Source organism: Pristiophorus japonicus, chromosome 18 (assembly GCF_044704955.1).
Source record: "Pristiophorus japonicus isolate sPriJap1 chromosome 18, sPriJap1.hap1, whole genome shotgun sequence".
Classification (NCBI taxonomy): Eukaryota; Metazoa; Chordata; class Chondrichthyes; family Pristiophoridae; genus Pristiophorus; species Pristiophorus japonicus.
Window position 1 is genome coordinate 94,098,932 of NC_091994.1, and position 21,975 is coordinate 94,120,906.

At 49.0% G+C, this 21,975-nt stretch overlaps 1 protein-coding gene across 4 annotated transcripts in view; it reads left to right on the forward strand.

Annotated features, from left to right (window-relative positions):
* The first annotated feature begins 551 nt into the window (after positions 1-551).
* Positions 552-21,975, forward strand: part of slc45a1 (solute carrier family 45 member 1) — a 37,596-nt gene continuing 16,172 nt past the window's right edge. For 2 of the 4 annotated variants that reach the window (XM_070860391.1, XM_070860394.1), the window contains exons 1-5: positions 552-772; positions 12,020-12,451; positions 14,307-14,399; positions 15,624-15,848; positions 16,236-16,930. In XM_070860391.1, the coding sequence (XP_070716492.1) occupies positions 12,058-12,451; positions 14,307-14,399; positions 15,624-15,848; positions 16,236-16,930 (1,407 nt within the window). In that variant the 5' untranslated portion in view covers positions 552-772; positions 12,020-12,057. Of the gene's footprint in view, positions 773-9,377; positions 9,562-12,019; positions 12,452-14,306; positions 14,400-15,623; positions 15,849-16,235; positions 16,931-21,975 lie in introns of all 4 variants that reach the window. The other 2 variants (XM_070860392.1, XM_070860393.1) reach the window with 2 other exon arrangements.

Consider the following 21,975-nt stretch of genomic DNA (forward strand, 5'->3'; position numbering starts at 1 on the left):
TGCTGAGTACACAACAGAGGAGAGGACAGCACAACAGGTGGAGGGGGGGGGGAGAGGGTGGTGAGGAGATGCTTCTCTCTCTGCCCAAAATGCCCGCCTGCTTTCCCGTGATGCTACTCCCAACGTTGACCATACGGTCCCTGGACCTCCTCCCCTTGTTCCTCACTGCCCATCCCTCCACCTCTACCGCCTCCCTCCCCTGCCTGCTTCCTCGCCCCTTTAACCCCCCCTCCTCTGCCGCTCACCATCGCTGCCCTGCCCCTCGCCCTCCTCTGCCCCTCGCCTCCTCTGCCCCTCGCCCTCCTCTGCCTCTCCCCTCCCTAGCCACCTCCCTCTCTAGCCACCTCCCTAGCCCCCACCCCTCTGCCGCTCCCCTCCCCTGACCTGCTCCTGACTGCACAGCTTTTACCTTGTTTGAATTCCGTGGGCCTTGAATGCTGAGGTTTGCTCTCCGCCCTGCGATTGGTAGACGGGGGATTTATTATCCACACGCAAGCTTCGTGAGAAGGGAGCCCTGGGTCTGAGCACTGCCTCCCCATTGGTCGGCGAGGCTGCACCCGTCTCTTGTGGTGGCACTGCTCCAGTGTCGGGGCCTGAGCTGCCCCCAGCACCACTCGCTGCACTGTCATGGCATAATGCGCGAGGGGGAGAGAGAGAGCGAGAGAGATGGAGAGACAATGAGTGACTGAAGAAAGGAAACATGCAGGAGGAGGAGGAGCAGGCCGACACTCCCCACCCCAGGAACAGGATGCAAGAAGCAGCCTAGCCGGAGGTAATTACAGCCCGACTCAGACTGAGCTTTTGTGCGCAGGCTGCTGTGAGACATGAGCAGCCGAGGCTGGTGTGACTGTGCAGCCTGCCTCCTCTACCCTTCACATGCCGATAGCTGTAGGATGTGGGAGGCTGACTGGCGGAGGGAGCTTTTGTTAGCCCTGAGCAGCTGGCCTTTTATTAAAAGCAAATAAATCAGAAGATCGAGTCAATGAGGGAGTGTGGGGATCAGTCAGGGGTAGCCAGAGACACCAAGAGCAATCTGGGGGCATCTGCAAAAAAACGTAAAATGGTCAAATCAAGGTGTGAAATCCTGCCGTTTAAGGATGTGCAGTTAAAAATGACATTCATTATTACAGGAAGAATTATTTTTAAAATCAGAGGGATAGCTATTGATTCTGTTGGTTGTATTGTGAATTCTCAGCAGCGATAAATTATAGTATATTTTTCGAAAGGCACTGCTTAAATTGAAGGAGAGTTTTGCGGTTTGCCTGTGTGGTGTTCAATGCAGCAGTGTGACTGTGTGTGAGGAGCTGGGATAGAGTTGATCTGGGATCGAGCAAGGGCCTCTCTCCCTGCTCCTGTGCCTCCAACAGCTCTGACACAGGGATCTTGCAGCAATGTGTCACCGCTTCCCAGGGCAGTCAGCTGTGGAAAGCTGGTAATATGTTAGACCTCATCTAAAACACCATGTTATTGGGATCCTGGATATGGAGACTCGAGGGCTCTTAGCCGGTGCTGTGTCAGTTCCAGGACTATAATCAATCTGAATGTTTAAATTAAACAAATAAGACTGTGCAAATATACACCATATGTGCATTGTACATGGCACACATACGCAAAACATGTAGCATATGTATCACAACTGGCAGATATATCTGTCATAAATATTTATATATTTAACCCCTCGTGTATCTCAGTGTATATGAATGTGAGAGTGTGCATGAGTAAGTGTGAGAATGTGATTGAGTGAATTTGTGACTGAGTGTGAATGTGAACGTGTGTTTGTGGATGTTGGTGTGAATGTGAGTGGGTGACTGCAATTCTGTATGAGTGAGCATGAGTGTGAGTGTGTGTGTACAAAAGTGAGTGTGAGAATTCACGTGTGTGTGTGTGTGTGTGTGTGTGTGTATGAGTCTGAGTGTGAGTGAAAGAATGTGAGTGTGTGTCTGAGAAAATGTGAATGTAAGTGGGTCTGTGAGTACAAGGGTGTGAGAGGAAATGTAAGTGTGAGTGAGAGAAGGTGAGTCTGAGTGTGTGCGTGAGTATGAGTGTGTGAGAGAATGCAAGTGTAAATGAGTGTGAGCGTGAGTGAGGAAATATAAGTATGAATGAGAGAATGTGAGTGTTTATGTGGGTGTGTATGTGACTGAGAGAATGGGAGTGTGTATGAGACTGTGAGTGAGAGAATGGGAGTGTGAGGATGTTAATAAAGGATGATATCAGGGCAGTTGTGAGGGATGATATTGGCTCCAATGAACAAAATGTTGAATCATTGTGGGTGGAGATTAGAGATAGTAAGGGGAAAAAGTCACTGGTGGGCGTAGTTTATAGGCCCCCAAATAATAACTTCATGGTGGGGCGGGCAATAATCAAGGGAATAATGGAGGCATGTGAAAAAGGAACGGCAGTAGTTATGGGGGATTTTAACCGACATATCGATTGGTCAAATCAAATCGCAGGGGGTAGCCTGGAGGAGGAATTCATAGAATGCATACGGGATTGTTTCTTAGAACAGTATGTAACAGAGCCTACAAGGGAGCAAGCCATTTTGGATCTGGTCCTGTGTAACGAGACAGGAAAAATAAACGATCTCCTCGTAAAAGATCCTCTCGGAAAGAGTGATCACAATATGGTTGAATTTGTAATACAGATTGAGGATGAGGAAGTTGTGTCAGAAACGAGTGTACTATGCTTAAACAAAAGGGACTACAGTGGGATGAGGGCAGAGTTGGCTAAAGTAGACTGGAAACAAGGACTAAACGGTGGCACAATTGAGGAACAGTGGAGGGCTTTTAAGGAGCTCTTTCATAATGCGCAACAAAAATATATTCCAGTGAAAAAGAAGGGCGGCAAGAGAAGAGATAACCAGCCGTGGATAACCAAGGAAATAAAGGAAAGTATCAAATCAAAGACCAATGCGTATAAGGTGCCCAAGGTTAGTGAGAAACTAGAGGATTGGGACAATTTTAAGCAACAGCAAAGAATGACTAAAAAAGCAATAAAGAAAGGGAAGATAGATTACGAAGGTAAACTTGCGCAAAACATAAAAACAGATAGTAAAAGCTTTTACAGATATATAAAACAGAAAAGAGTGACTAAAGTAAATGTTGGTCCCTTAGAAGATGAAAAGGGGGATTTAATAATGGGAAATGTGGAAATGGCTGAGACCTTCAACAATTATTTTGCTTCGGTCTTCACAGTGGAAGACACAAAAACCATGCCAAAAATTGCTGGTCATAGGAACGTGGGAAGGGAGGACCTTGAGATGATCACTATCACTAGGGAGGTAGTGCTGGACAGACTAATGGGACTGAAGGTAGACAAGTCCCCTGGTCCTGATGAAATGCATCCCAGGGTATTAAAAGAGATGGCGGAAGTTATAGCAGATGCATTTGTTATAATCTACCAAAATTCTCTGGACTCTGGGGAGGTACCAGCGGATTGGAGAGTAGCTAATGTAACGCCTCTGTTTAAAAAAGGGGGCAGGCAAAAGGCAGGTAACTATAGGCCGGTTAGTTTAACATCTGTAGTGGGGAAAATGCTTGAAACTATCATTAATGAAGAAATAGCGGGACATCTGGATAGGAATAGTGCAATCAAGCAGACGCAGCATGGATTCATGAAAGAGAAATCATGTTCAACTAACTTACTGGAATTCTTTGAGGATATAACGAGCATGGTGGATAGAGGTGTACCGATGGATGTGGTGTATTTAGATTTCCAAAAGGCATTCGATAAGGTGCCACACAAAAGGTTACTGCAGAAGATAAAGGTATGCGGAGTCAGAGGAAATGTATTAGCATGGATAGAGAATTGGCTGGCGAAGAGAAAGCAGAGAGTCGGGATAAATGGGTCCTTTTTGGGTTGGAAATCAGTGGTTAGTGGTGTGCCACAGGGATCAGTACTGGGACCACAACTGTTTACAATATACATAGATGACCTAGAAGAGGGGACAGAGTGTAGTGCAACAAAATTTGCAGATGACACTAAGATTAGTGGGAAAGCGGGTTGTGTAGAGGACTCAGAGAGGCTGCAAGGAGATTTGGATAGGTTAAGCGAATGGGCTAAGGTTTGGCAGATGGAATACAATGTCGGAAAGTGTGAGGTCATCCACCTTGGGGAAAAAAAACAGTAAAAGGGAATATTATTTGAATGGGGAGAAATTACAACATGCTGTGGTGCAGAGGGACCTGGGGGTCCTTGTGCATGAAACCCAAAAGGTTAGTTTGCAGGTGCAGCAGGTAATCAGGAAGGCCAATGGAATGTTGGCCTTCATTTTGAAAGGGATGGAGTACAAAAGCAGGGAGGTGTTGCTGCAACTGTATAAGGTATTGGTAAGGCTGCACCTGGAGTACTGCGTGCAGTTTTGGTCACCTTACTTAAGGAAGGATATACTAGCTTTGGAGGGGGTACAGAGACGATTCACTAGGCTGATTCGAGAAATGAGGGGGTTACCTTATGATGATAGATATAGTAGACTGGGTCTTTACTCCTTGGAGTTCAGAAGGATGAGGGGTGATCTTATAGAAACATTTAAAATCATGAAAGGGATAGACAAGATAGAGGCAGAGAGGTTGTTTCCATTGGTGGGGGAGACTAGAACTAGGGGGCACAGCCTCAAAATACGGAGGAGCCAATTTAAAACCGAGTTGAGAAAGAATTTCTTCTCCCAGAGGGTTGTGAATCTGTGGAATTCTCTGCCCACGGAAGCAGTTGAGGCTAGCTCATTGAATGTTTTCAAGTCAAAGATAGATAGATTTTTAACCAATAAGGGAATTAAGGGTTACGGGGAGAGGGCGAGTAAGTGGAGCTGAGTCCACGAGCAGATCAGCCATGATCTTATTGAATGGCGGAGCAGGCTCGAGGGGCTAGATGGCCTACTCCTGTTCCTAATTCTTATGTTCTTATGTGAGTATCCCGCATCTATTCCCTGTATCTGTGACATGGAACGAGGTCAGAGAGCACCTCTACGTTTTTTCATTTATTTCCCCCTCCCCCCTGCTGCCCTCTCACAAGCCCCTCCCCTGTACCCCTCCCCCCACACTCCTCCTCCCCCACGTCCCCCTCCCCCACACACTCCCCCTCCCCCATACACTCCCTCTCCACTGCACCCTCCTCCCCCATACACTCCTCCTCTCCCATACACTCCTCCTCCCCCACATTCCCCTCCACCACACACTCCCTTTCCCCTGCACCCCCTCCCCCACACACTCCCCCTCCCCCGGTGCCCCTCCGCCATACTCCCCTCCCTCACACATACCCCACCCCCACACTCCAGATTGGGTGTGTCGGCCTCACTCTGGAGCATGCGCAATGCTGAGAATGTTGTGGTTAGCACATTTAGTGAGTTGGTCACACCGCAGGTAAGGTTTAGGACAGATAGTGAATGGGTGACCAAGAGACAAGGCAAGAGCAGGAAGGTAGTGCAGGAGTTCCCTGCGGTCATCTCCCTCCAAAACAGATATACCGTTTTGGATACTGTTGGGGGAGATGACTTACCGGGGAAGGCACCAGCAGCCAGGTTCATGGCACCATGGGTGGCTGTGCTGCACAAAGACTGGGAGAGCTATCGTGATAGGGGACTCTATTGTAAGGGGAATAGATAGGAGTTTCTGCAGCCGCAACCGAGACTCCAGGATGGTATGTTGCCTCCCTGGTGCAAGGATCAAGGATGTCTCGGAGCGGCTGCAGAGCATTCTGGAGAGGGAGGGTGAACAGCCAGTTGTCATGGTACATGTAGGTACCAGCGATATAGGTAAGAAGCGGGAAGAGGTCCTACAAGTTGAATTTAGGGAGCTAGGAGTTAAATTAAAAAGTAGGACCTCAAAGGTAGTAATCTCTGGATTGCTACCAGTACCACGTGCTAATCAGAGTACAGGGACCAGGATAGTTAGAATAAATATGTGGCTTGAGCAGTGATGCAAGAGGGAGGGATTCAAATTCCTGGGACATTGGAACCAGTTCTGGGGGAGGTGGGACCTGTACAAAAGGGACGGTCTGCACTTGGGCAGGACTGGAACTGATGTCCTGGAGGTAACATTTGCTAATGCAGTTTGGGAGTGTTTAAACTAATATGGCAGGGGGATGGGAACCTATGCAGCGAGAGAGGGCGAAGTAATATGGAGTCAGAAACAGATGGTAAAAAGCAATAGTGGAAGGCCGAGTAAACAAAGGCAAGAAACAAAAAGGGCCACACTACATCATAATTCTAAAAGTTCTTAAAAAAACAAGCCTGAAGGCTTTGTGTCTTAATGCAAGGAATATCCGTAATAAAGTGGATGAATTAACTGTGCAAATACATGTTAACAGATATGATGTGATTGGGATTACAGAGACATGGCTCCAGGATGATCAGGGCTGGGAACTCAACATCCAGGGGTATTCAACATTCAGGAAGGATAGAATAAAAGGAAAAGGAGATGGCGTAGCATTGCTGGTTAAAGAGGAGATTAATGCAATAGTTAGGAAGGACATTAGCTTGGATGATGTGGAATCTATATGGGTAGAGCTGCAGAACACCAAAGGGCAAAAAACGTTAGTGTGAGTTGTGTACAGACCTCCAAACAGTAGTAGTAATGTTGGGGAAGGCATCAAACAGGAAATTAGGGGTGCATGCAATAAAGGTGCTGCAGTTATCATGGGTGACTTTAATATGCATATAGATTGGGCTAACCAAACTGGAAGCAATACGGTGGAGGAGGATTTCCTGGAGTGCATAAGTGATGGTTTTCTAGACCAATATGTCGAGGAACCAACGAGGGGGGAGGCCATCTTAGACTGGGTGTTGTGTAATGAGAGAGGATTAATTAGCAATCTTGTTGTGCGAGGCCCCTTGGGGAAGAGTGACCATAACATGGTGGAATTCTGCATTAGTTTGGAGAATGAAACAGTTAATTCAGAGACCATGGTCCAGAACTTAAAGAAGGGTAACTTTGAAGGTATGAGGCGCGAATTGACTGGGATAGATTGGCGAATGATACTTAAGGGGTTGACTGTGGATGGGCAATGGCAGACATTTAAAGACCGCATGGATGAACTACAACAATTGTACATCCCTGTCTGGCGTAAAAATAAAAAAGGGAAGGTGGCTCAACCGTGGCTATCAAGGGAAGTCAGGGATAGTATTAAAGCCAAGGAAGTAGCATACAAATTGGCCAGAAATAGCAACGAACCCGGGGACTGGGAAAAATTTAGAACTCAGCAGAGGAGGACAAAGAGTTTGATTAGGGCAGAGCAGGGCAGGGCAGGGAAAATAGAATACGAGAGGAAGCTTGCAGGGAACATTAAAACGGACTGCAAAAGCTTCAATAGATATGTAAAGAGAAAAAGGTTAGTAAAGACAAACGTAGGTCCCCTGCAGTCAGAATCAGGGGAAGTCATAACGGGGAACAAAGAAATGGCAGGCCAATTGAACAAGTACTTTGATTTGGTATTCACTAAGGAAGACACAAACAACCTTCCGGATATAAAAGGGGTCAGAGGGTCTAGTAAGAAGGAGGAACTGAGGGAAATCCTTATTAGTCAGGAAATTGTGTTGGGGACATTGATGGGATTGAAGGCTGATAAATCCCCAGGGCCTGATGGTCTGCATCCCAGAGTACTTAAGGAGGTGGCCTTGGAAATAGCGGATGCATTGACAGTAATTTTCCAACATTCCATAGACTCTGGATCAGTTCCTATGGAGTGGAGGGAAGTCAATGTAACCCCACTTTTTAAAAAAGGAGGGAGAGAGAAAATAGGGAATTATAGACCGGTCAGCCTGACATCGGTAGTGGGTAAAATGCTGGAATCAATTATTACGGATGTCATAGCAGCGCATTTGGAAAGAGGTAACATGATAGGTCCAAGTCAGCATGGATTTGTGAAAGGGAAATCATGCTTGACAAATCTTCTGGAATTTTTTGAGGCTGTTTCCAGTAGAATGGACAAAGGAGAACCAGTTGATGTGGTGTATTTGGACTTTCAGAAGGCTTTCGACAAGGTCTCACACAAGAGATTAATATGCAAAGTTAAAGCACATGGGATTGGGGGTAGTGTGCTGATGTGGATTGAGAACTGGTTGTCAGACAGGAAGCAAAGAGTAGGAGTAAATGGGTACTTTTCAGGATGGCAGCCAGTGACTAGTGGGGTACCGCAAGGTTCTGTGCTGGGGCCCCAGCTGTTTACATTGTACATTAATGATTTATCGAGGTGACTAAATGTAGTATCTCTTAATTTGCGGATGACACTAAGTTGGGTGGCAGTGTGAGCTGCGAGGAGGATGCTATGAGGCTGCAGAGTGACTTGGATAAGTTAGGTGAGTGGGCAAATGTATGGCAGATGAAGTATAATGTGGATAAATGTGAGGTTATCCACTTTGGTTGTAAAAACAGAGACAGACTATTATCTGAATGGTGATAGATTAGGAAAAGGGGAGGTTCAACGAGACCTGGGTGTCATGGTACATCAGTCATTGAAGGTTGGCATGCAGGTACAGCAGGCGGTGAAGAAAGCAAATGGCATGTTGGCCTTCATAGCGAGGGGATTTGAGTGCAGGGGCAGGGAGGTGTTACTACAGTTGTACAGGGCCTTGGTGAGGCCACATCTGGAGTATTGTGTACATTTTTGGTCTCCTAACTTGAGGGAAGGACATTCTTGCTATTGAGGGAGTGCAGCGAAGGTTCACCAGACTGATTCCCGGGATGGCGGGACTGACATATCAAGAAAGACTGGACCAACTGGGCTTGTATTCACTGGAGTTCAGAAGAATGAGAGGGGATCTCATAGAAACGTTTAAAATTGTGATGGGTTTAGACAGGTTAGATGCAGGAAGAATGTTCCCAATGTTGGGGAAGTCTAGAACCAAGGGTCACAGTCTAAGGATAAGGGGTAAGCCATTTAGGACCGAGATGAGGAGAAACTTCTTCACCGAGAGAGTGGTGAACCTGTGCAATTCTCTACCACAGAAAGTTGTTGAGGCCAATTCACTAAATATATTAAAAAATGGAGTTAGATATAGTCCTTACTACTAGGGGGATCAAGGGGTATGGCGAGAAAGCAGCAATGGGGTACTGAAGTTTCATGTTCAGCCATGAACTCATTGAATGGCGGTGCAGGCTCGAAAGGCCGAATGGCCTACTCCTGCACCTATTTTCTATGTTTCTATGTCGTTTTATGTGTTGAGATCTCACTCTAAAGTGTGCTGAGCTAGCTGATCTCAGTCAAGCTGGAACAATACACAGGTTTGGGGTAGCCTGGTTAGGCCGCATACTGCCCCTGAACCTCTGTAGATTGGTTTCAGTCGAACCTGTTAGAGTCTGGATCAGCCTCCTACTTTCAACAGTCAGGTAGAGACGGGAGGAGGCTCCACACCTGAAATGTTAACTCTGTTTCTTTCTCCACAGATGCTGCCTGGCCTACTGAATATTTCCAGCCTCCGTAGTATTTCCATTTTTGCATAGAGTCGGCCAGCAGTCATTTCGTTATCGGGGAAGTGGACAAGAATCATCTATCTTTTTAGAAAGATAGGTGGGAAAGCAAGTTGTGAGGAGGACACAAAGAATCTACAAAGGGATATAGACAGGCTCAGTGAGTGGGAAAACATTTGTCAGATGGAGTATAATGTGGGAAAATGTGAGCTTATCCAAAAATAAAAAAGCAAATTATTATTTAAATGGAGAGTACAAAATGCGGTGGTACAGAGAGATCTGAGGGTCCTTGTACATGTAACACAAAGGGCCCAAGTTTCCACATGATTTGCGCCTGATTTTTAGGAGTAACTGGTGGAGAACGGACTATCTTAGAAATCGCAATTCTCCACATTTTTTTTTTCTGCAATTCTAGTGAGGTAGAACAGTTCTACTTTGGAACCGAATTTTTTCTTCAAAAGGGGGCGTGTCCGGCCACTGACGCCCTGATTTCAAAGTTTCCACAGTGAAAACGTACTCCAAACTAAAGTAGAATGGAGCAAGTGAAGATTTTTGTAGAACTGAAAAAACCTGTTCTACACATTAAAAAATCAGGCGCAGGTTACAAATTAGGCGTCCAGAACGGGGTGGGGGGGGGGAAGGGAAGTCATTAAATTCTATAATCAATCCTTATTTATACTTCTACAAATATTATACAAATAAATCCAACCTGAATAAACATTTATAAGCAAAGAAAAGATGAAATAAACCATCTTCCTACCTGTGTGAAAGTGCTTCAGCCATCGTTCGTTGCCGCGGGGGGTGGGGAAGGAAACCGCCGTTTGCCGTCGCGGAGGGGAGGGAGGGGAAGGAGACAGCGGTTTGTTGCTGCGGAGGGGAGGGAGGGGAAGGAGACTGCAGTTTGTTGCTGCGGAGGGGAGGGAGGGGAAGGAGACAGCGGTTTGTTGCCGCGGAGGGGGAGCGGTTTGTTGCCGCGGAGGGGAGGGAGGGGAAGGAGACAGCGGTTTGTTGCCGCCGCGGAGGGGAAGGAGGGGGAGGAAACCGCCGTTTGTTGCCGTGGAGGGTGGGGAGGGGAAGGAGACAGTGAGAAGGGAAGCCTCAGTGCTGATGTGCTGATGGCAATGTGCTTTTATTAAAAAATGTTCAAAAATTAAACAGCTACCAAGAACTATAAAAATGGCCGAGTGCCAATGTTTTTTTCACACTGCGTTGCCGGCAGGAAAAAAACTAATTTAAATAGTACCCGCCCCCTCCCACTTACAAAATCGGCGCGAGTGTAGGCTCCGCCCACCTGGGCGCCGCGCCAAACAGACAAGGAGCTGCAAAGCGCTCGAGAATAGCGCGTTTTTTTTCTGCCGCTGTTTTAGGCTCGGAGGGGCGCCCGTTTTTTATCCTGTGGAAACTTGGGCCCATAATGTTAGCATGCAGGTACAGCAAGTAATTACATAAGAACCAGCCTCATCGCACCCCTCTTCATCTCATCCTATCCATATATCCTTCTATTCCCTTTTCCCTCATGTGTTAATCTAGCTTCCCCTAAAGGCTTGTCAACTCAACCACTCCTTGCGGTAGCGAGATCCACATTCTAACCACTCTCTGGGTAAAGAAGTTTCTCCTGAATTCTCCATAGGATTTATTAGTGACTATCTTATATTTATGGCCTCTAGTTTTGGTCTCCCCCACAAGTGGAAACATCTGCTCTACATCTCCCTTATCAAGGGGAGGAAATTCCGTCGCGCCTCGGTTGGGGCGGTGTCCCGGGCGGGGCGGTAAATTTTGCGCCAGCAAATGGTTTATGTCTGCCGCCGCAAAATTCATCAGCTGGACCCGGAGTTTGTTTGGAGCGGGGCACTAAGGGAGGCGTTGCACTCCTCTTTTAGAACACTAGGACGGCCGAGCAAGGGAAAATCCCAAGCTAAAGAGCTGGTCTTGGAGCGGCATGACAGAAGCCTGGAGGGGGGGGAGGAGGAAGGCGGGGGGGAAAGAAATTCCTGAAAAATCCCAGCAAAAACTTTCCCAATACAGAGCTTGCGTCCACCACAACATAAATCACGGGAAAAAAATGTTTTTAAACAAGCTTACTGTGGCCGCTACAGCACTTTCACAGGCGTTCCCACCAGGGGGCGCTACCGAGCGCTAAGGGTCGGGCAGCAACCAAAGATCGAGCCGGTGTGGTACCCAGCGGTGTAGCACACCGGTGCGCCTCTCCCGGGTGGTACTGCTCCGCCCCCCCCCCCCCCCATCGATACTGGCACTGAATGTCCTCGCAGGGCGCTGGTAGCTGGCCGCCCGGGCACAACTGCCTTCCACCGCCATTGCCGACCTTTTCGGGGCGCTAAGAGAGGTGGCAGAAGAGTGACTTTCTACCCCCAAACCTTTCATGGTTTTAAAGATCTTAATCAGGTCACCCCTCAGCCTTCTCTTTTCTAGAGAACAGTGACCCTGCTGGAAAGTGGATGGGGGTGGGGTGTGGGGTGGGGTGAGGAGTTCTGCCCCCAAATCGGCAGGACCGTGGTGGAGAAGGTGGAACTGTCAGGTGGTGCGTCCTGGATTGTTAAGCAGTGGCTTGTGACTGGACTACCGTACATAACCCAGAGTCTTCTGTCTTTCCTCTGCAGAAAGAAGTTAATCGGAGGGAAGGTACCAGGGCGACACGATGGCCTCCCCAAACCCAACCACCCCCAGCGACGCCCTCTTCCCAAACCCAACAACTCAGGAAAACTGGTGCCCTCCGACCTGCGCCTTCCCCCATTCCACCGCTCAACACATCAGTCACCGAGCCAACAATTACAAGCGGCATCCCAAGAGGAGGAAGTTGATCCGGCCCTCCCCCCCTCCCCCTCCCAACACCCCCATTCCCATCGAGCTCCTCGACTTCAACGAGATCCCGCCGCGTCATTCCTTCTGGGAACTGCTTTTCAACGGGTGCATTCTGTTTGGGATCGAGTTCAGCTACGCAATGGAGACAGCCTATGTCACTCCTGTCCTCCTACAGATGGGTTTACCAGATGAGCTGTACAGCATGGTTTGGTTCATCAGTCCCATATTAGGTACAGTACCTTTCCTCAGTGTATGTTCAGGGGGTGCCAGGAGTAGTAAGACTCTGCGACCTAGCCCTGCCGGTCGATTGGCCACAGAGCCATGAGCATGTGACTCTAACCTCGACCTGTGTACAGAGGAGGTAATTTGTGCCCTAAAAAGAAAGAATTACATTTCTATAGTGCCTTTCACGGCCTCAGAACATCCCAACACGCTTTACTGCCAAAGAAGTACTTTTGAATGTAATGTAACCATCAATATACACAGTTTGAAACCATGTCTATCACATGGTCACATGGAGGGGCCAGTGCGATCCATATTTATGACTATTACAGAGGCACAGCCATCACATCATCCCCATTAACGCTGAAAGTGCTTGTTTTATGAAGACTTTCACTGCCTCTATGGAGGCTGGGAAAGCCCCTCCTCCATTCCATTCTCAGTCTCCGGGAAACGTTTTGGGAATTTCTGGCACAGACCACACTGGTGTGACTTTCATTCCTGCCAATAGTCCATGATTTGGGGATTCAAGTATGTGTGCCCACATTCACTGCCATGCATCATCCCTGGCCAGAACCTCTCCCCTCAACCCAGCTCCAACCCGAGTCCTGCTCCTCATGGAACCGCTTCTCGCTTCGGAATAACAGAGGCAGGAATTCTCATGAGAACAGGAAGTCCTACCCACAGTGTGCGATGGCTGGAATCAGTTCAATGGGCAGCAGGACTCGAATAGGAGGGGCACTGGGGGAATAGAGGCAATGGGGAGGTGAAAGAAAGGGGGAAAGGATGGGGGTTTGATGGGGTACAGTGCCATCATGGAAAGGGTGGGGAGTTACTGTGGGGAAAGGCTCAGTGTTACGTTCAGTGGGGGGGGATATATGTGGGAGGGGCTGTGTTATGTACAGTGGGGGGGGTGTATATGTGGGAGGGGCTGTGTTATGTACAGTGGGGGGGATTGTTGAGGGAGGGCATGTGTTATGTACAGTGGGGGGGGTGTATTATGTACAGTGGGGGGTATTTGTGGGAGGGGCTGTGTTATGTACAGTGGGGGGGGTTGTTGAGGGAGGAGCTGTGTTATGTACAGTGGGGGGGGTTGTTGAGGGAGGGGCTGTGTTATGTACAGTGGGGGGGTTGTTGAGGGAGGGGCTGTGTTATGTACCGTGGGGGGGTGTATATGTGGGAGGGGCTGTGTTATGTACAGTGGGGGGGTATTTGTGGGAGGGGCTGTGTTATGTACAGTGGGGGGGTATTTGTGGGAGGGGCTGTTATGTACCATGGGGTATTTGTGGGAGGGGCTATGTTATGTACCATGGGGGGTATTTGTGTGAGGGGCTGTGTTATGTACAGTGGGGGGGGGGGGTTGTTGTGGGAGGGGCTGTGTTATGTACAGTGAGGGGGTTGAGGGAGGGGCTGTGTTATGTACAGTTGGGGGGTATTTGTTGGAGGGGCTGTGTTATGTACAGTAGGGGGGTTGTTGAGGGAGGGGCTGTGTTATGTACAGTGGGGAGGTATTTGTGGGAGGGGCTGTGTTTTGTACAGTGGGGGGGTATTTGTGGGAGTGGCTGTGTTATGTACAGTGGGGGGGTATTTGTGGGAGGGGCTGTGTTATGTACAGTGGGGGGGTTATTGAGGGAGGGGCTGTATTATGTACAGTGGGGGGGTATTTGTGGGAGTGGCTGTGTTTTGTACAGTGGGGGGGTATTTGTGGGAGGGGCTGTGTTATGTACAGTGGGGGGGTTATTGAGGGAGGGGCTGTGTTATGTACAGTGGGGGGGTTATTGAGGGAGGGGCTGTATTATGTACAGTGGGGGGGGGGGGTATTTGTGGGAGGGGCGCCGTCTCACGTCTGGTTGTTTGTGTTCGCAGGTTTCCTGGTTCAGCCTGTATTGGGCGCCTGGAGTGATAGCTGTTCCTCTCGGTTTGGCCGGCGCAGACCATTCATACTGGTGCTGGCAATCGGTGAGTTACTGTGGGACCACATCTCTCAGGAGAATAGCAGGCCCGAGGAAATGCGTTGGGCTAGAAGCTGTGGAGGGACTTCAGAGACTTGAGCACATGATTCCTTCCCGGGTGGTGAACAGTTCAAGACCCGGGATCACTTGTTAAACAGAAGATTGTTAGGAGTGAGGAGGGACATTGGAGAACTTTTTCATTCAAAGGATAATTGGGTTGTGGAATGAATTACCAGGGGCGACATTAACCAGTGAGTAAATTGACTCGAGGCAATTTGATGTTTTGCTAGAAAAAAAAAAGTCTTGGATTTATATAGCGCCTTTCACGACCGTCGGACCTCTCAAAGCAGTTTACAGCCAATGAAATACTTTTGGATTGTAGTCACTGTTGTAATGTGGGAAACGGGGCAAACAACTTGTGCACAAGCAAGTTCCCACAAACAGCAATGTGATAATGACAAGATAATTTGTTTTTGTTATGTTGATTGAGGGATAAATATTGGCCAGGACACTGGGGATAACTCCCCTGCTCTTCTTTGGAACAGTGCCATGGGATCATTTACATCCACCTGAGAGAGCAGACAGGGCCTCAGTTTAACATCTCATCTGAAAGATGGCATCTCTGACAGTGTAGCACTCCCTCAGCACTGCATTGGAGTGTCAGGCTAGATTTATGTGCTCAGTAGTGAGATTTGAACCCATAACCTTCAGAGGCGATTGTGTTACCCACTGAGCCACAGCTGATTCAGGGGGATGGTGAGAAGGTGGGTATGTGGGGCTGAGGGATATGGTGAGAAGGTGGGTAGGTGGGATCGATGGATATGGTGGGTAGGTGGGGCTGGTCTATGGTAAAAGAGAAGGGTTTTGATCTGTTCCTGTTGTGTTGTCTGTTTATGCCTCGATTTTATTCTGAAACCACTGGTCCATATCCAGGTTTGATCCTGTCCTGGGTTTGATTCAGATCCGGATTTGATTCTGATCCCGGTTTGATCATGTTCCCGTGTTTGATCCGGGTTTGGTCCGGGTTTGACTCTGTTCCAGGTTTGATCATGTTCCCGCATTTGGTCCGGGTTTGATTCTGATCTGGGTTTGATTCATGTTCCTGTGTTTGGTCCGGGTTTGATTCTGATCTGGGTTTGATTCATGTTCCTGTGTTTGGTCCGGGTTTGATTCTGATCTAAGTTTGATTCTGTTCCGGGTTTGATCATGTTCCCACGTTGCTCTGTTCCAGGTGCACTGATGGGCCTCTCGCTGTTGCTCAATGGCCGGGACATCGGTCTTGCTGTTGCCGACACGGTCACTAATCACAAATGGGGAATCATCCTCACCATCTGTGGCGTGGTGCTGATGGACTTCAGTGCCGACTCGGCAGACAACCCGAGCCACGCCTACATGATGGACGTTTGCTGCCCAGAGGATCAGGACCGAGGTCTGAATATCCACGCACTCCTGGCAGGTGTGTCTCCATTCCGTAATACGTCCATCACTGCTTCACAAGCTTACAGAGCCTCACTCAGACTCTGGGTCGAGTTGGACTCTGGGTCATTCCCTCCGCTCCCCCTTCCTTCCCTCCGCTTCCCCTTCCTTCCCTCCGCTTCCCCTTCCTTCCCTCCGCTTCCCCTTCCTTCCCTCCGCTTCCCCTTCCTTCCCTCTGCTTCCCCTTCCTTCCCTCTGCTTCCCCTTCCCTCCCTCCACATTCCCCTGCCCTCCACTCTCCCCTTCCCTCCCTCCACATCCCCTTCGCTTCACTCAGTTTTGTGTTGTGTCCCACACTCACTGGGACCTGGAGTGAGGTTTGCCCGAGTGCTATGCTGCATTATGTTTTTCTTTTGACTCGATCCAGGTCTGGGAGGTGGGTTCGGTTACATCATCGGTGGGATCAAGTGGGACCGGACAAATTTTGGAAAAGCATTGGGAGGTCAGCTGCGGGTTGTCTACATTTTCACAGCAATAACACTGACCGTGACCACCATCCTGACACTAACCAGTATCCCAGAGAAACGGCTGAACACACAGGGCAAAAGGAAGAAAGTGATGAAGAGCCCTAGCCTTGCTCTGCCTCCCTCTCCACCGATGGCTCTTGACGAAGGGGGAGGCCAGACCACCAGCCAGAATGCCACGCGGATGTACAGCAGCATGACCAGTCCCATTTCCCCATTGAGCCCCCTCACCCCCAAGTACGGGAGTTTTATGAGCCGCGACAACTCTCTGACCGGGATCAATGAGTTCGCCTCGTCCTATGGGACCTCCTACATTGACACTGTCCTCATCGACTGCTACACAGGAGCCAACGACCAATACCTCAGCTTGCCCAGACACACCCTCAGCGCCAGTCTGCCCCGCATACCCGATGAGGTGGAAAATGAGGAAGTGGGGTCCTCGGTGGTCGGTGAGAATCCCGAGAGCGACTCACTCGATGCCGCGAGAAACCCAGCGTCGGGAATTCTCAAAAGACCCGAAACTTTGAGCATTCCGAGCAGTTACCTGGGAAACGGCAGTGACAACAGTCGGAGGAGGACAGTGACATTCAGTCAGCAGGTATGGGAAGATCAGAGTGAGGGGTCAAACAGCCCAGTGAGGGGTCAAACAGCCCAGTGAGGGGGTCAAACAGCCCAGTGAGGGGTCAAACAGCCCAGTGAGGGGGTAACCAGCCCAGTGAGGGGATAACCAGCCCAGTGAGTGGGTAACCAGCACAGTGAGAGGGTAACCAGCACAGTGAGAGGGTAACCAGCACAGTGAGAGGGTAACCAGCACAGTGAGGGAGTATCCAACCCAGTGAGTGGGTAACCAGCACAGTGAGAGGGTAACCAGCACAGTGAGGGGGTAACCAGCACAGTGAGGGAGTATCCAGCCCAGTGAGAGGGTAACCAGCACAGTGAGAGGGTAACCAGCACAGTGAGGGAGTATCCAGCACAGTGAGGGAGTATCCAGCACAGTGAGGGGGTAACCAGCACAGTGAGGGGGTAACCAGCACAGTGAGGGGGTAACCAGCACAGTGAGGGGGTAACCAGCACAGTGAGGGGGTAACCAGCACAGTGAGGGGGTAATCAGCACAGTGAGGGGGTAACCAGCACAGTGAGGGGGCAAAATTGGCTCCGAGGCGGGAAGCAACGGGTAACGGTTGAGGGGAGCCTTTGTGACTGGAAGGCTGTTTCCAGTGGGGTTCCGCAGGGCTCAATACTCGGTCCCTTACTTTTTGTAGTATATATTAATGATTTAGACTTAAAGGTAGGTGGCATGATAAAGAATTTTGCAGATGATATAAAAATTGGCCGTGTGGTTGACAGTGAGGAGGAAAGCTCTATATTGCAGGAAGATATCGATGGATTGGTCAGTTGGGCAGAAAAGTAGCAAATGGAATTCAATCCGGAAAAATGAGAGAATGCATTTGGGGAGGGGCAACAAGGCAAGGGAATACTCTATAAATGGGAGGATATCTGAGGGATATGAAGGAACAGAGGGACCTTGGAGTGTAGGCCCACAGATCCTTAAAGGTAGTAGGACAGGTCCTTAAGGTAGTTAAAAAAGCATACGGAATGCTTTCCTTTATTAGCTGAGACAGAGAATTCAAGAGTAGGGAAGTTATGCTAGTACTGTATAAAACACAAGTTAGGCCACAGCTTGAGTATTGCGTGCAGTTCTGGTCACCACACTACAGGAAGGATGTGATTGCACTAGAAAGGGCACAGAGGAGATTTACGAGGCTGTTGCCAGGACTAGAAAACTTTAGCTATGAAGGAAGATTAGATAGGCTGGGGTTGTTTAGCTGAGGGAAGACTTAATTGAGGTGTATAAAATTATGAGGGGCCTGGATAGAGAGGACAGGAACGATGTATCTCCCTTAGCAGAAGGGTCAATAACCAGGGGGCATAGATTTAAAGTAGTTGGCAGAAGGATTAGAGGGGAAGTGAGGAAACATTACTTCACCCAGAGGGTGGTGGGGGTGTGGGACTCACTGCCTGAAAGGGTGGTCGAGGCAGAAACCCTCACCACATTTAAAAAGTACCTGGATGTGCACTTGAAGTGCCGTAAACTACAGAGCTATGGACCAAGTGCTGGAAGGTGGGGTTAGGCTGCATAGCTCTTGGTCAGCCGGCGCGGGCACAATGGGCCGAATGGCCTCCTACTGCGTCATAACTTTTCTATGATTCACAGGGTGTAAACAGGACCGTGAGGGGCAACACACAGTGAGGGGGAACAGGACAATTTATTTGGCAAGGCCAGCATTTATTGCCCATCCCTAATTACCCCCGTGAGGGTTTTGGTGAGTCACCTTCTTGTATGGCTTGCTGGTAGTTTCAAGTCAACAACATTGCTGTGGGTCTGGAGCCACATACAGGCCAGCCAGGTAAGGATGACAGATTTCTTTCCCTAAAGGACATTAGTGAACCAGATGGGTTTTTACGACAATCTGGTAGTTTCATGGTCACCGTTGTTGATATTATTCTAGCTTTTTGATTCCAGATTTATTCAATGGAATTTAAATTCCCCAGCTGCCATGATGGGCTGTGAACTCACGTGTCCACATCATTAGTCCAAGCTTCTGGATTACTCGCCCAGTAACATTACCACTATGTGACTGTACCCCTGTAGCCTGTGAGGGGTAAACAGCACAGTGAGGGGGGCAAAAGGTACAGTGAGGGTACAAAAAGCACAGAGAAGGGTGCAGCTATTTGGGGGTTATGATACTGGACTAATAATAAAAAAAGACTTGGATTTATGTAGCGCCATTCACGACCATCGGACCTCTCAAAGCACTTTACAGCCAATGAAGTACTTTTGGAGAGTAGTCACTGTTGTAATGTGGGAAACGCATCAGCCAACATGCGCACAGTAAGCTCCCACAAACAGCAATGTGATAATGACCCGATAATCTGTTTTTGTTATGTTGATTGAGGGATAAATATTGGCCAGGACACCGGGGATAACTCCCCTGCTCTTCTTCGAAATAGTGCCATGGGATATTTTACTTCCACCTGAGAGAGCAGACCCCTGTTTAACATCTCATCCGAAAGTAGAAGATGGTTCAAATCCCACCCGGGCAGTTTGAGAATTTGAATTCAGTTTTAAAAATCTGTTACCAAAAAGCTGGAATCAGTAAAAGTGATTATGAAGCTGTTGGATTGTCAAAAAACCCAACTGGTTCACTAATGTCCTTTAAGGAAGGAAACCTGCCCTCTTTCCCCAGTCTGGGCCTATGCGTGACTCCAATCCCACACCAACGTGGTTGGCTCTGAAGTGGACACTCGGTGATATCAAACCGCGAGCGGGTCAATTCAGGCCAGACATTCCCGGCCTGCGGCCACAGAGACAGCCTCCTCAAGATTCTGATGGTTTAGACTGGTTCTGGTCAAGAAATTCCAGCGCATTTTTGCTGCAGAAACAACACAATCTGAGCGGGGTGGGGGGATCTGAGCTGCAGTCGGTTCCCGTTGGGTAACGTTCAGGAATTGTGAGCGAGGGAACGGGCTCTTCCTCCACAATGTGGGACTGCTCACTCTAAGCAGCATGGCCACGGGGCCGTGCAGTGAGAGAAAGACCCCACGCAGGCCACTCACCGGCTCCTCCAGTGTGAATACCACGACTGCACGCAATGTTAAAGTCCCCGCGCACTAAAGGAAACTGGCCACGCAGAACAAAATGCAGCTTCCAGGGAACATTGGCAGCTCCCGCTGGAAACCCTGCCAGGTCCCAACAGTGTACGGTCGGTGTTAAGTGCACCTGGTCCAGCCAGGAAAACGTGGCCTCCAGCAGCTGGTGGTGGGACTCACGGCACCATGTCGGCCTCGGGAAGGGCCTGTGCTGTTGGGAAAGCAGCATGGCCCTGCTCCGGAATGTGGGATCCCCGTGAGTCGGGTTATGGCCAGCTCATTGGTCTCTGGGATTTGGGGACAGGGCATCGCTAGGTTGGAGGGGTGGCAGACACCCAATTGGAATGTCTGTGTTCTCTCGCCATTTCACAACCTGAGCTCGGGCTCCTTCAGGTCTAAAATGTTCCAGCTCAGCCCAGATCGACTTGGTCCGGCCCGGCCTAGCCCGGTTCAGCACGGCTCGGACCAGCCCGGCCTGGCTCAGCCCAGCCCGGCCCAGCTCAGCCCGGCCCGGCTTGGCCCAGCCCAGCCCGGCACAACCTTGCCACGGTTGACATCCGGCCCTGGGCTTCGGTTTATCGCCCCCGGCCCTGAATCCTGTTCAACCAGACGGTGCCAGGTCATAAGAACATAAGAATTAGGAACAGGAGTAGGCCATCTAGTCCCTCAAGCCTGCTCCGCCATTCAAAAAGATCATGGCTGATCTGGCCGTGGACTCAGCTCCACTTACCCACCCGCTCCCCATAACCCTTAATTCCCTTATTGATTAAAAATCTATCTATCTGTGATTTGAAAACATTCAATGAGCTAGCCTCAACTGCTTCCTTGGGCAGAGAATTCCACAGATTCACAACCCTCTGGGAGAAGAAATTCCTTCTCAATTCGGTTTTAAATTGGCTCCCCTGTATTTTGAGGCTGTGCCCTCTAGTTCTAGTCTCCCCGACCAGTGGAAACAACCTCTGTGCCTCTATCTAGTCTATCCCTTTCATTATTTTAAATGTTTCTATAAGATCACCCCTCATCCTTCTGAACTCCAACAAGTAAAGACCCAGTCTACTCAATCTATCATCATAAGGTAACCCCCTCATCTCCAGAATCAGCCTAGTGAATCGTCTCTGTACCCCCTCCAAAGCTAGTATACCCTTCCTTAAGTAAGGTAACCAAAACTGCACGCAGTACTCCAGGTGCGGCCTCACCAATACCCTGTACAGTTGCAGCAGGACCTCCCTCTCGCAATGAAGGCCAACATTCCATTCGCCTTCCTGATTACCTGCTGCACCTGCAAACTAACTTTTTGGGATTCATGCACAAGGACCCCCAGGTCCCTCTGCACCGCAGCATGTTGTAATTTATCCCCATTCAAATAATATTCCCTTTTACTGTTTTTTTTTCGAAGGTGGATGACCTCACATTTTCCGACATTGTATTCCATCTGCCAAACCCTCGCCCATTCGCTTAACCTATCTAAATCTCTTTGCAGCCTCTCTGTGTCCTCTACACAACCCGCTTTCCCACTAATCTTTGTGTCATCTGCAAATTTTGTTACACTACACTCTGTCCCCTCTTCCAGGTCATCTATGTATATTGTAAACAGTTGTGGTCCCAGCACCGATCCGTGTGGCACACCACTAACCACCGATTTCCAACCTGAAAAGGACCCATTTATCCCGACTCTCTGCTTTCTGTTAGCCAGCCAATTCTCGATCCATACTAATACATTTCCTCTGACTCCGCGTACCTTTATCTTCTGCAGTAACCTTTTGTGTGGCACCTTATCGAATGCCTTTTGGAAATCTAAATACACCACATCCATCGGTACACCTCTATCCACCATGCTCGTTATATCCTCAAAGAATTCCAGTAAATTAGTTAAACATGATTTCCCCTTCATGAATCCATGTTGCGTCTGCTTGATTGCACTATTCCTATCTAGATGTCCCGCTATTTCTTCCTTAATGATAGTTTCAAGCATTTTCCCCACTACAGATGTTA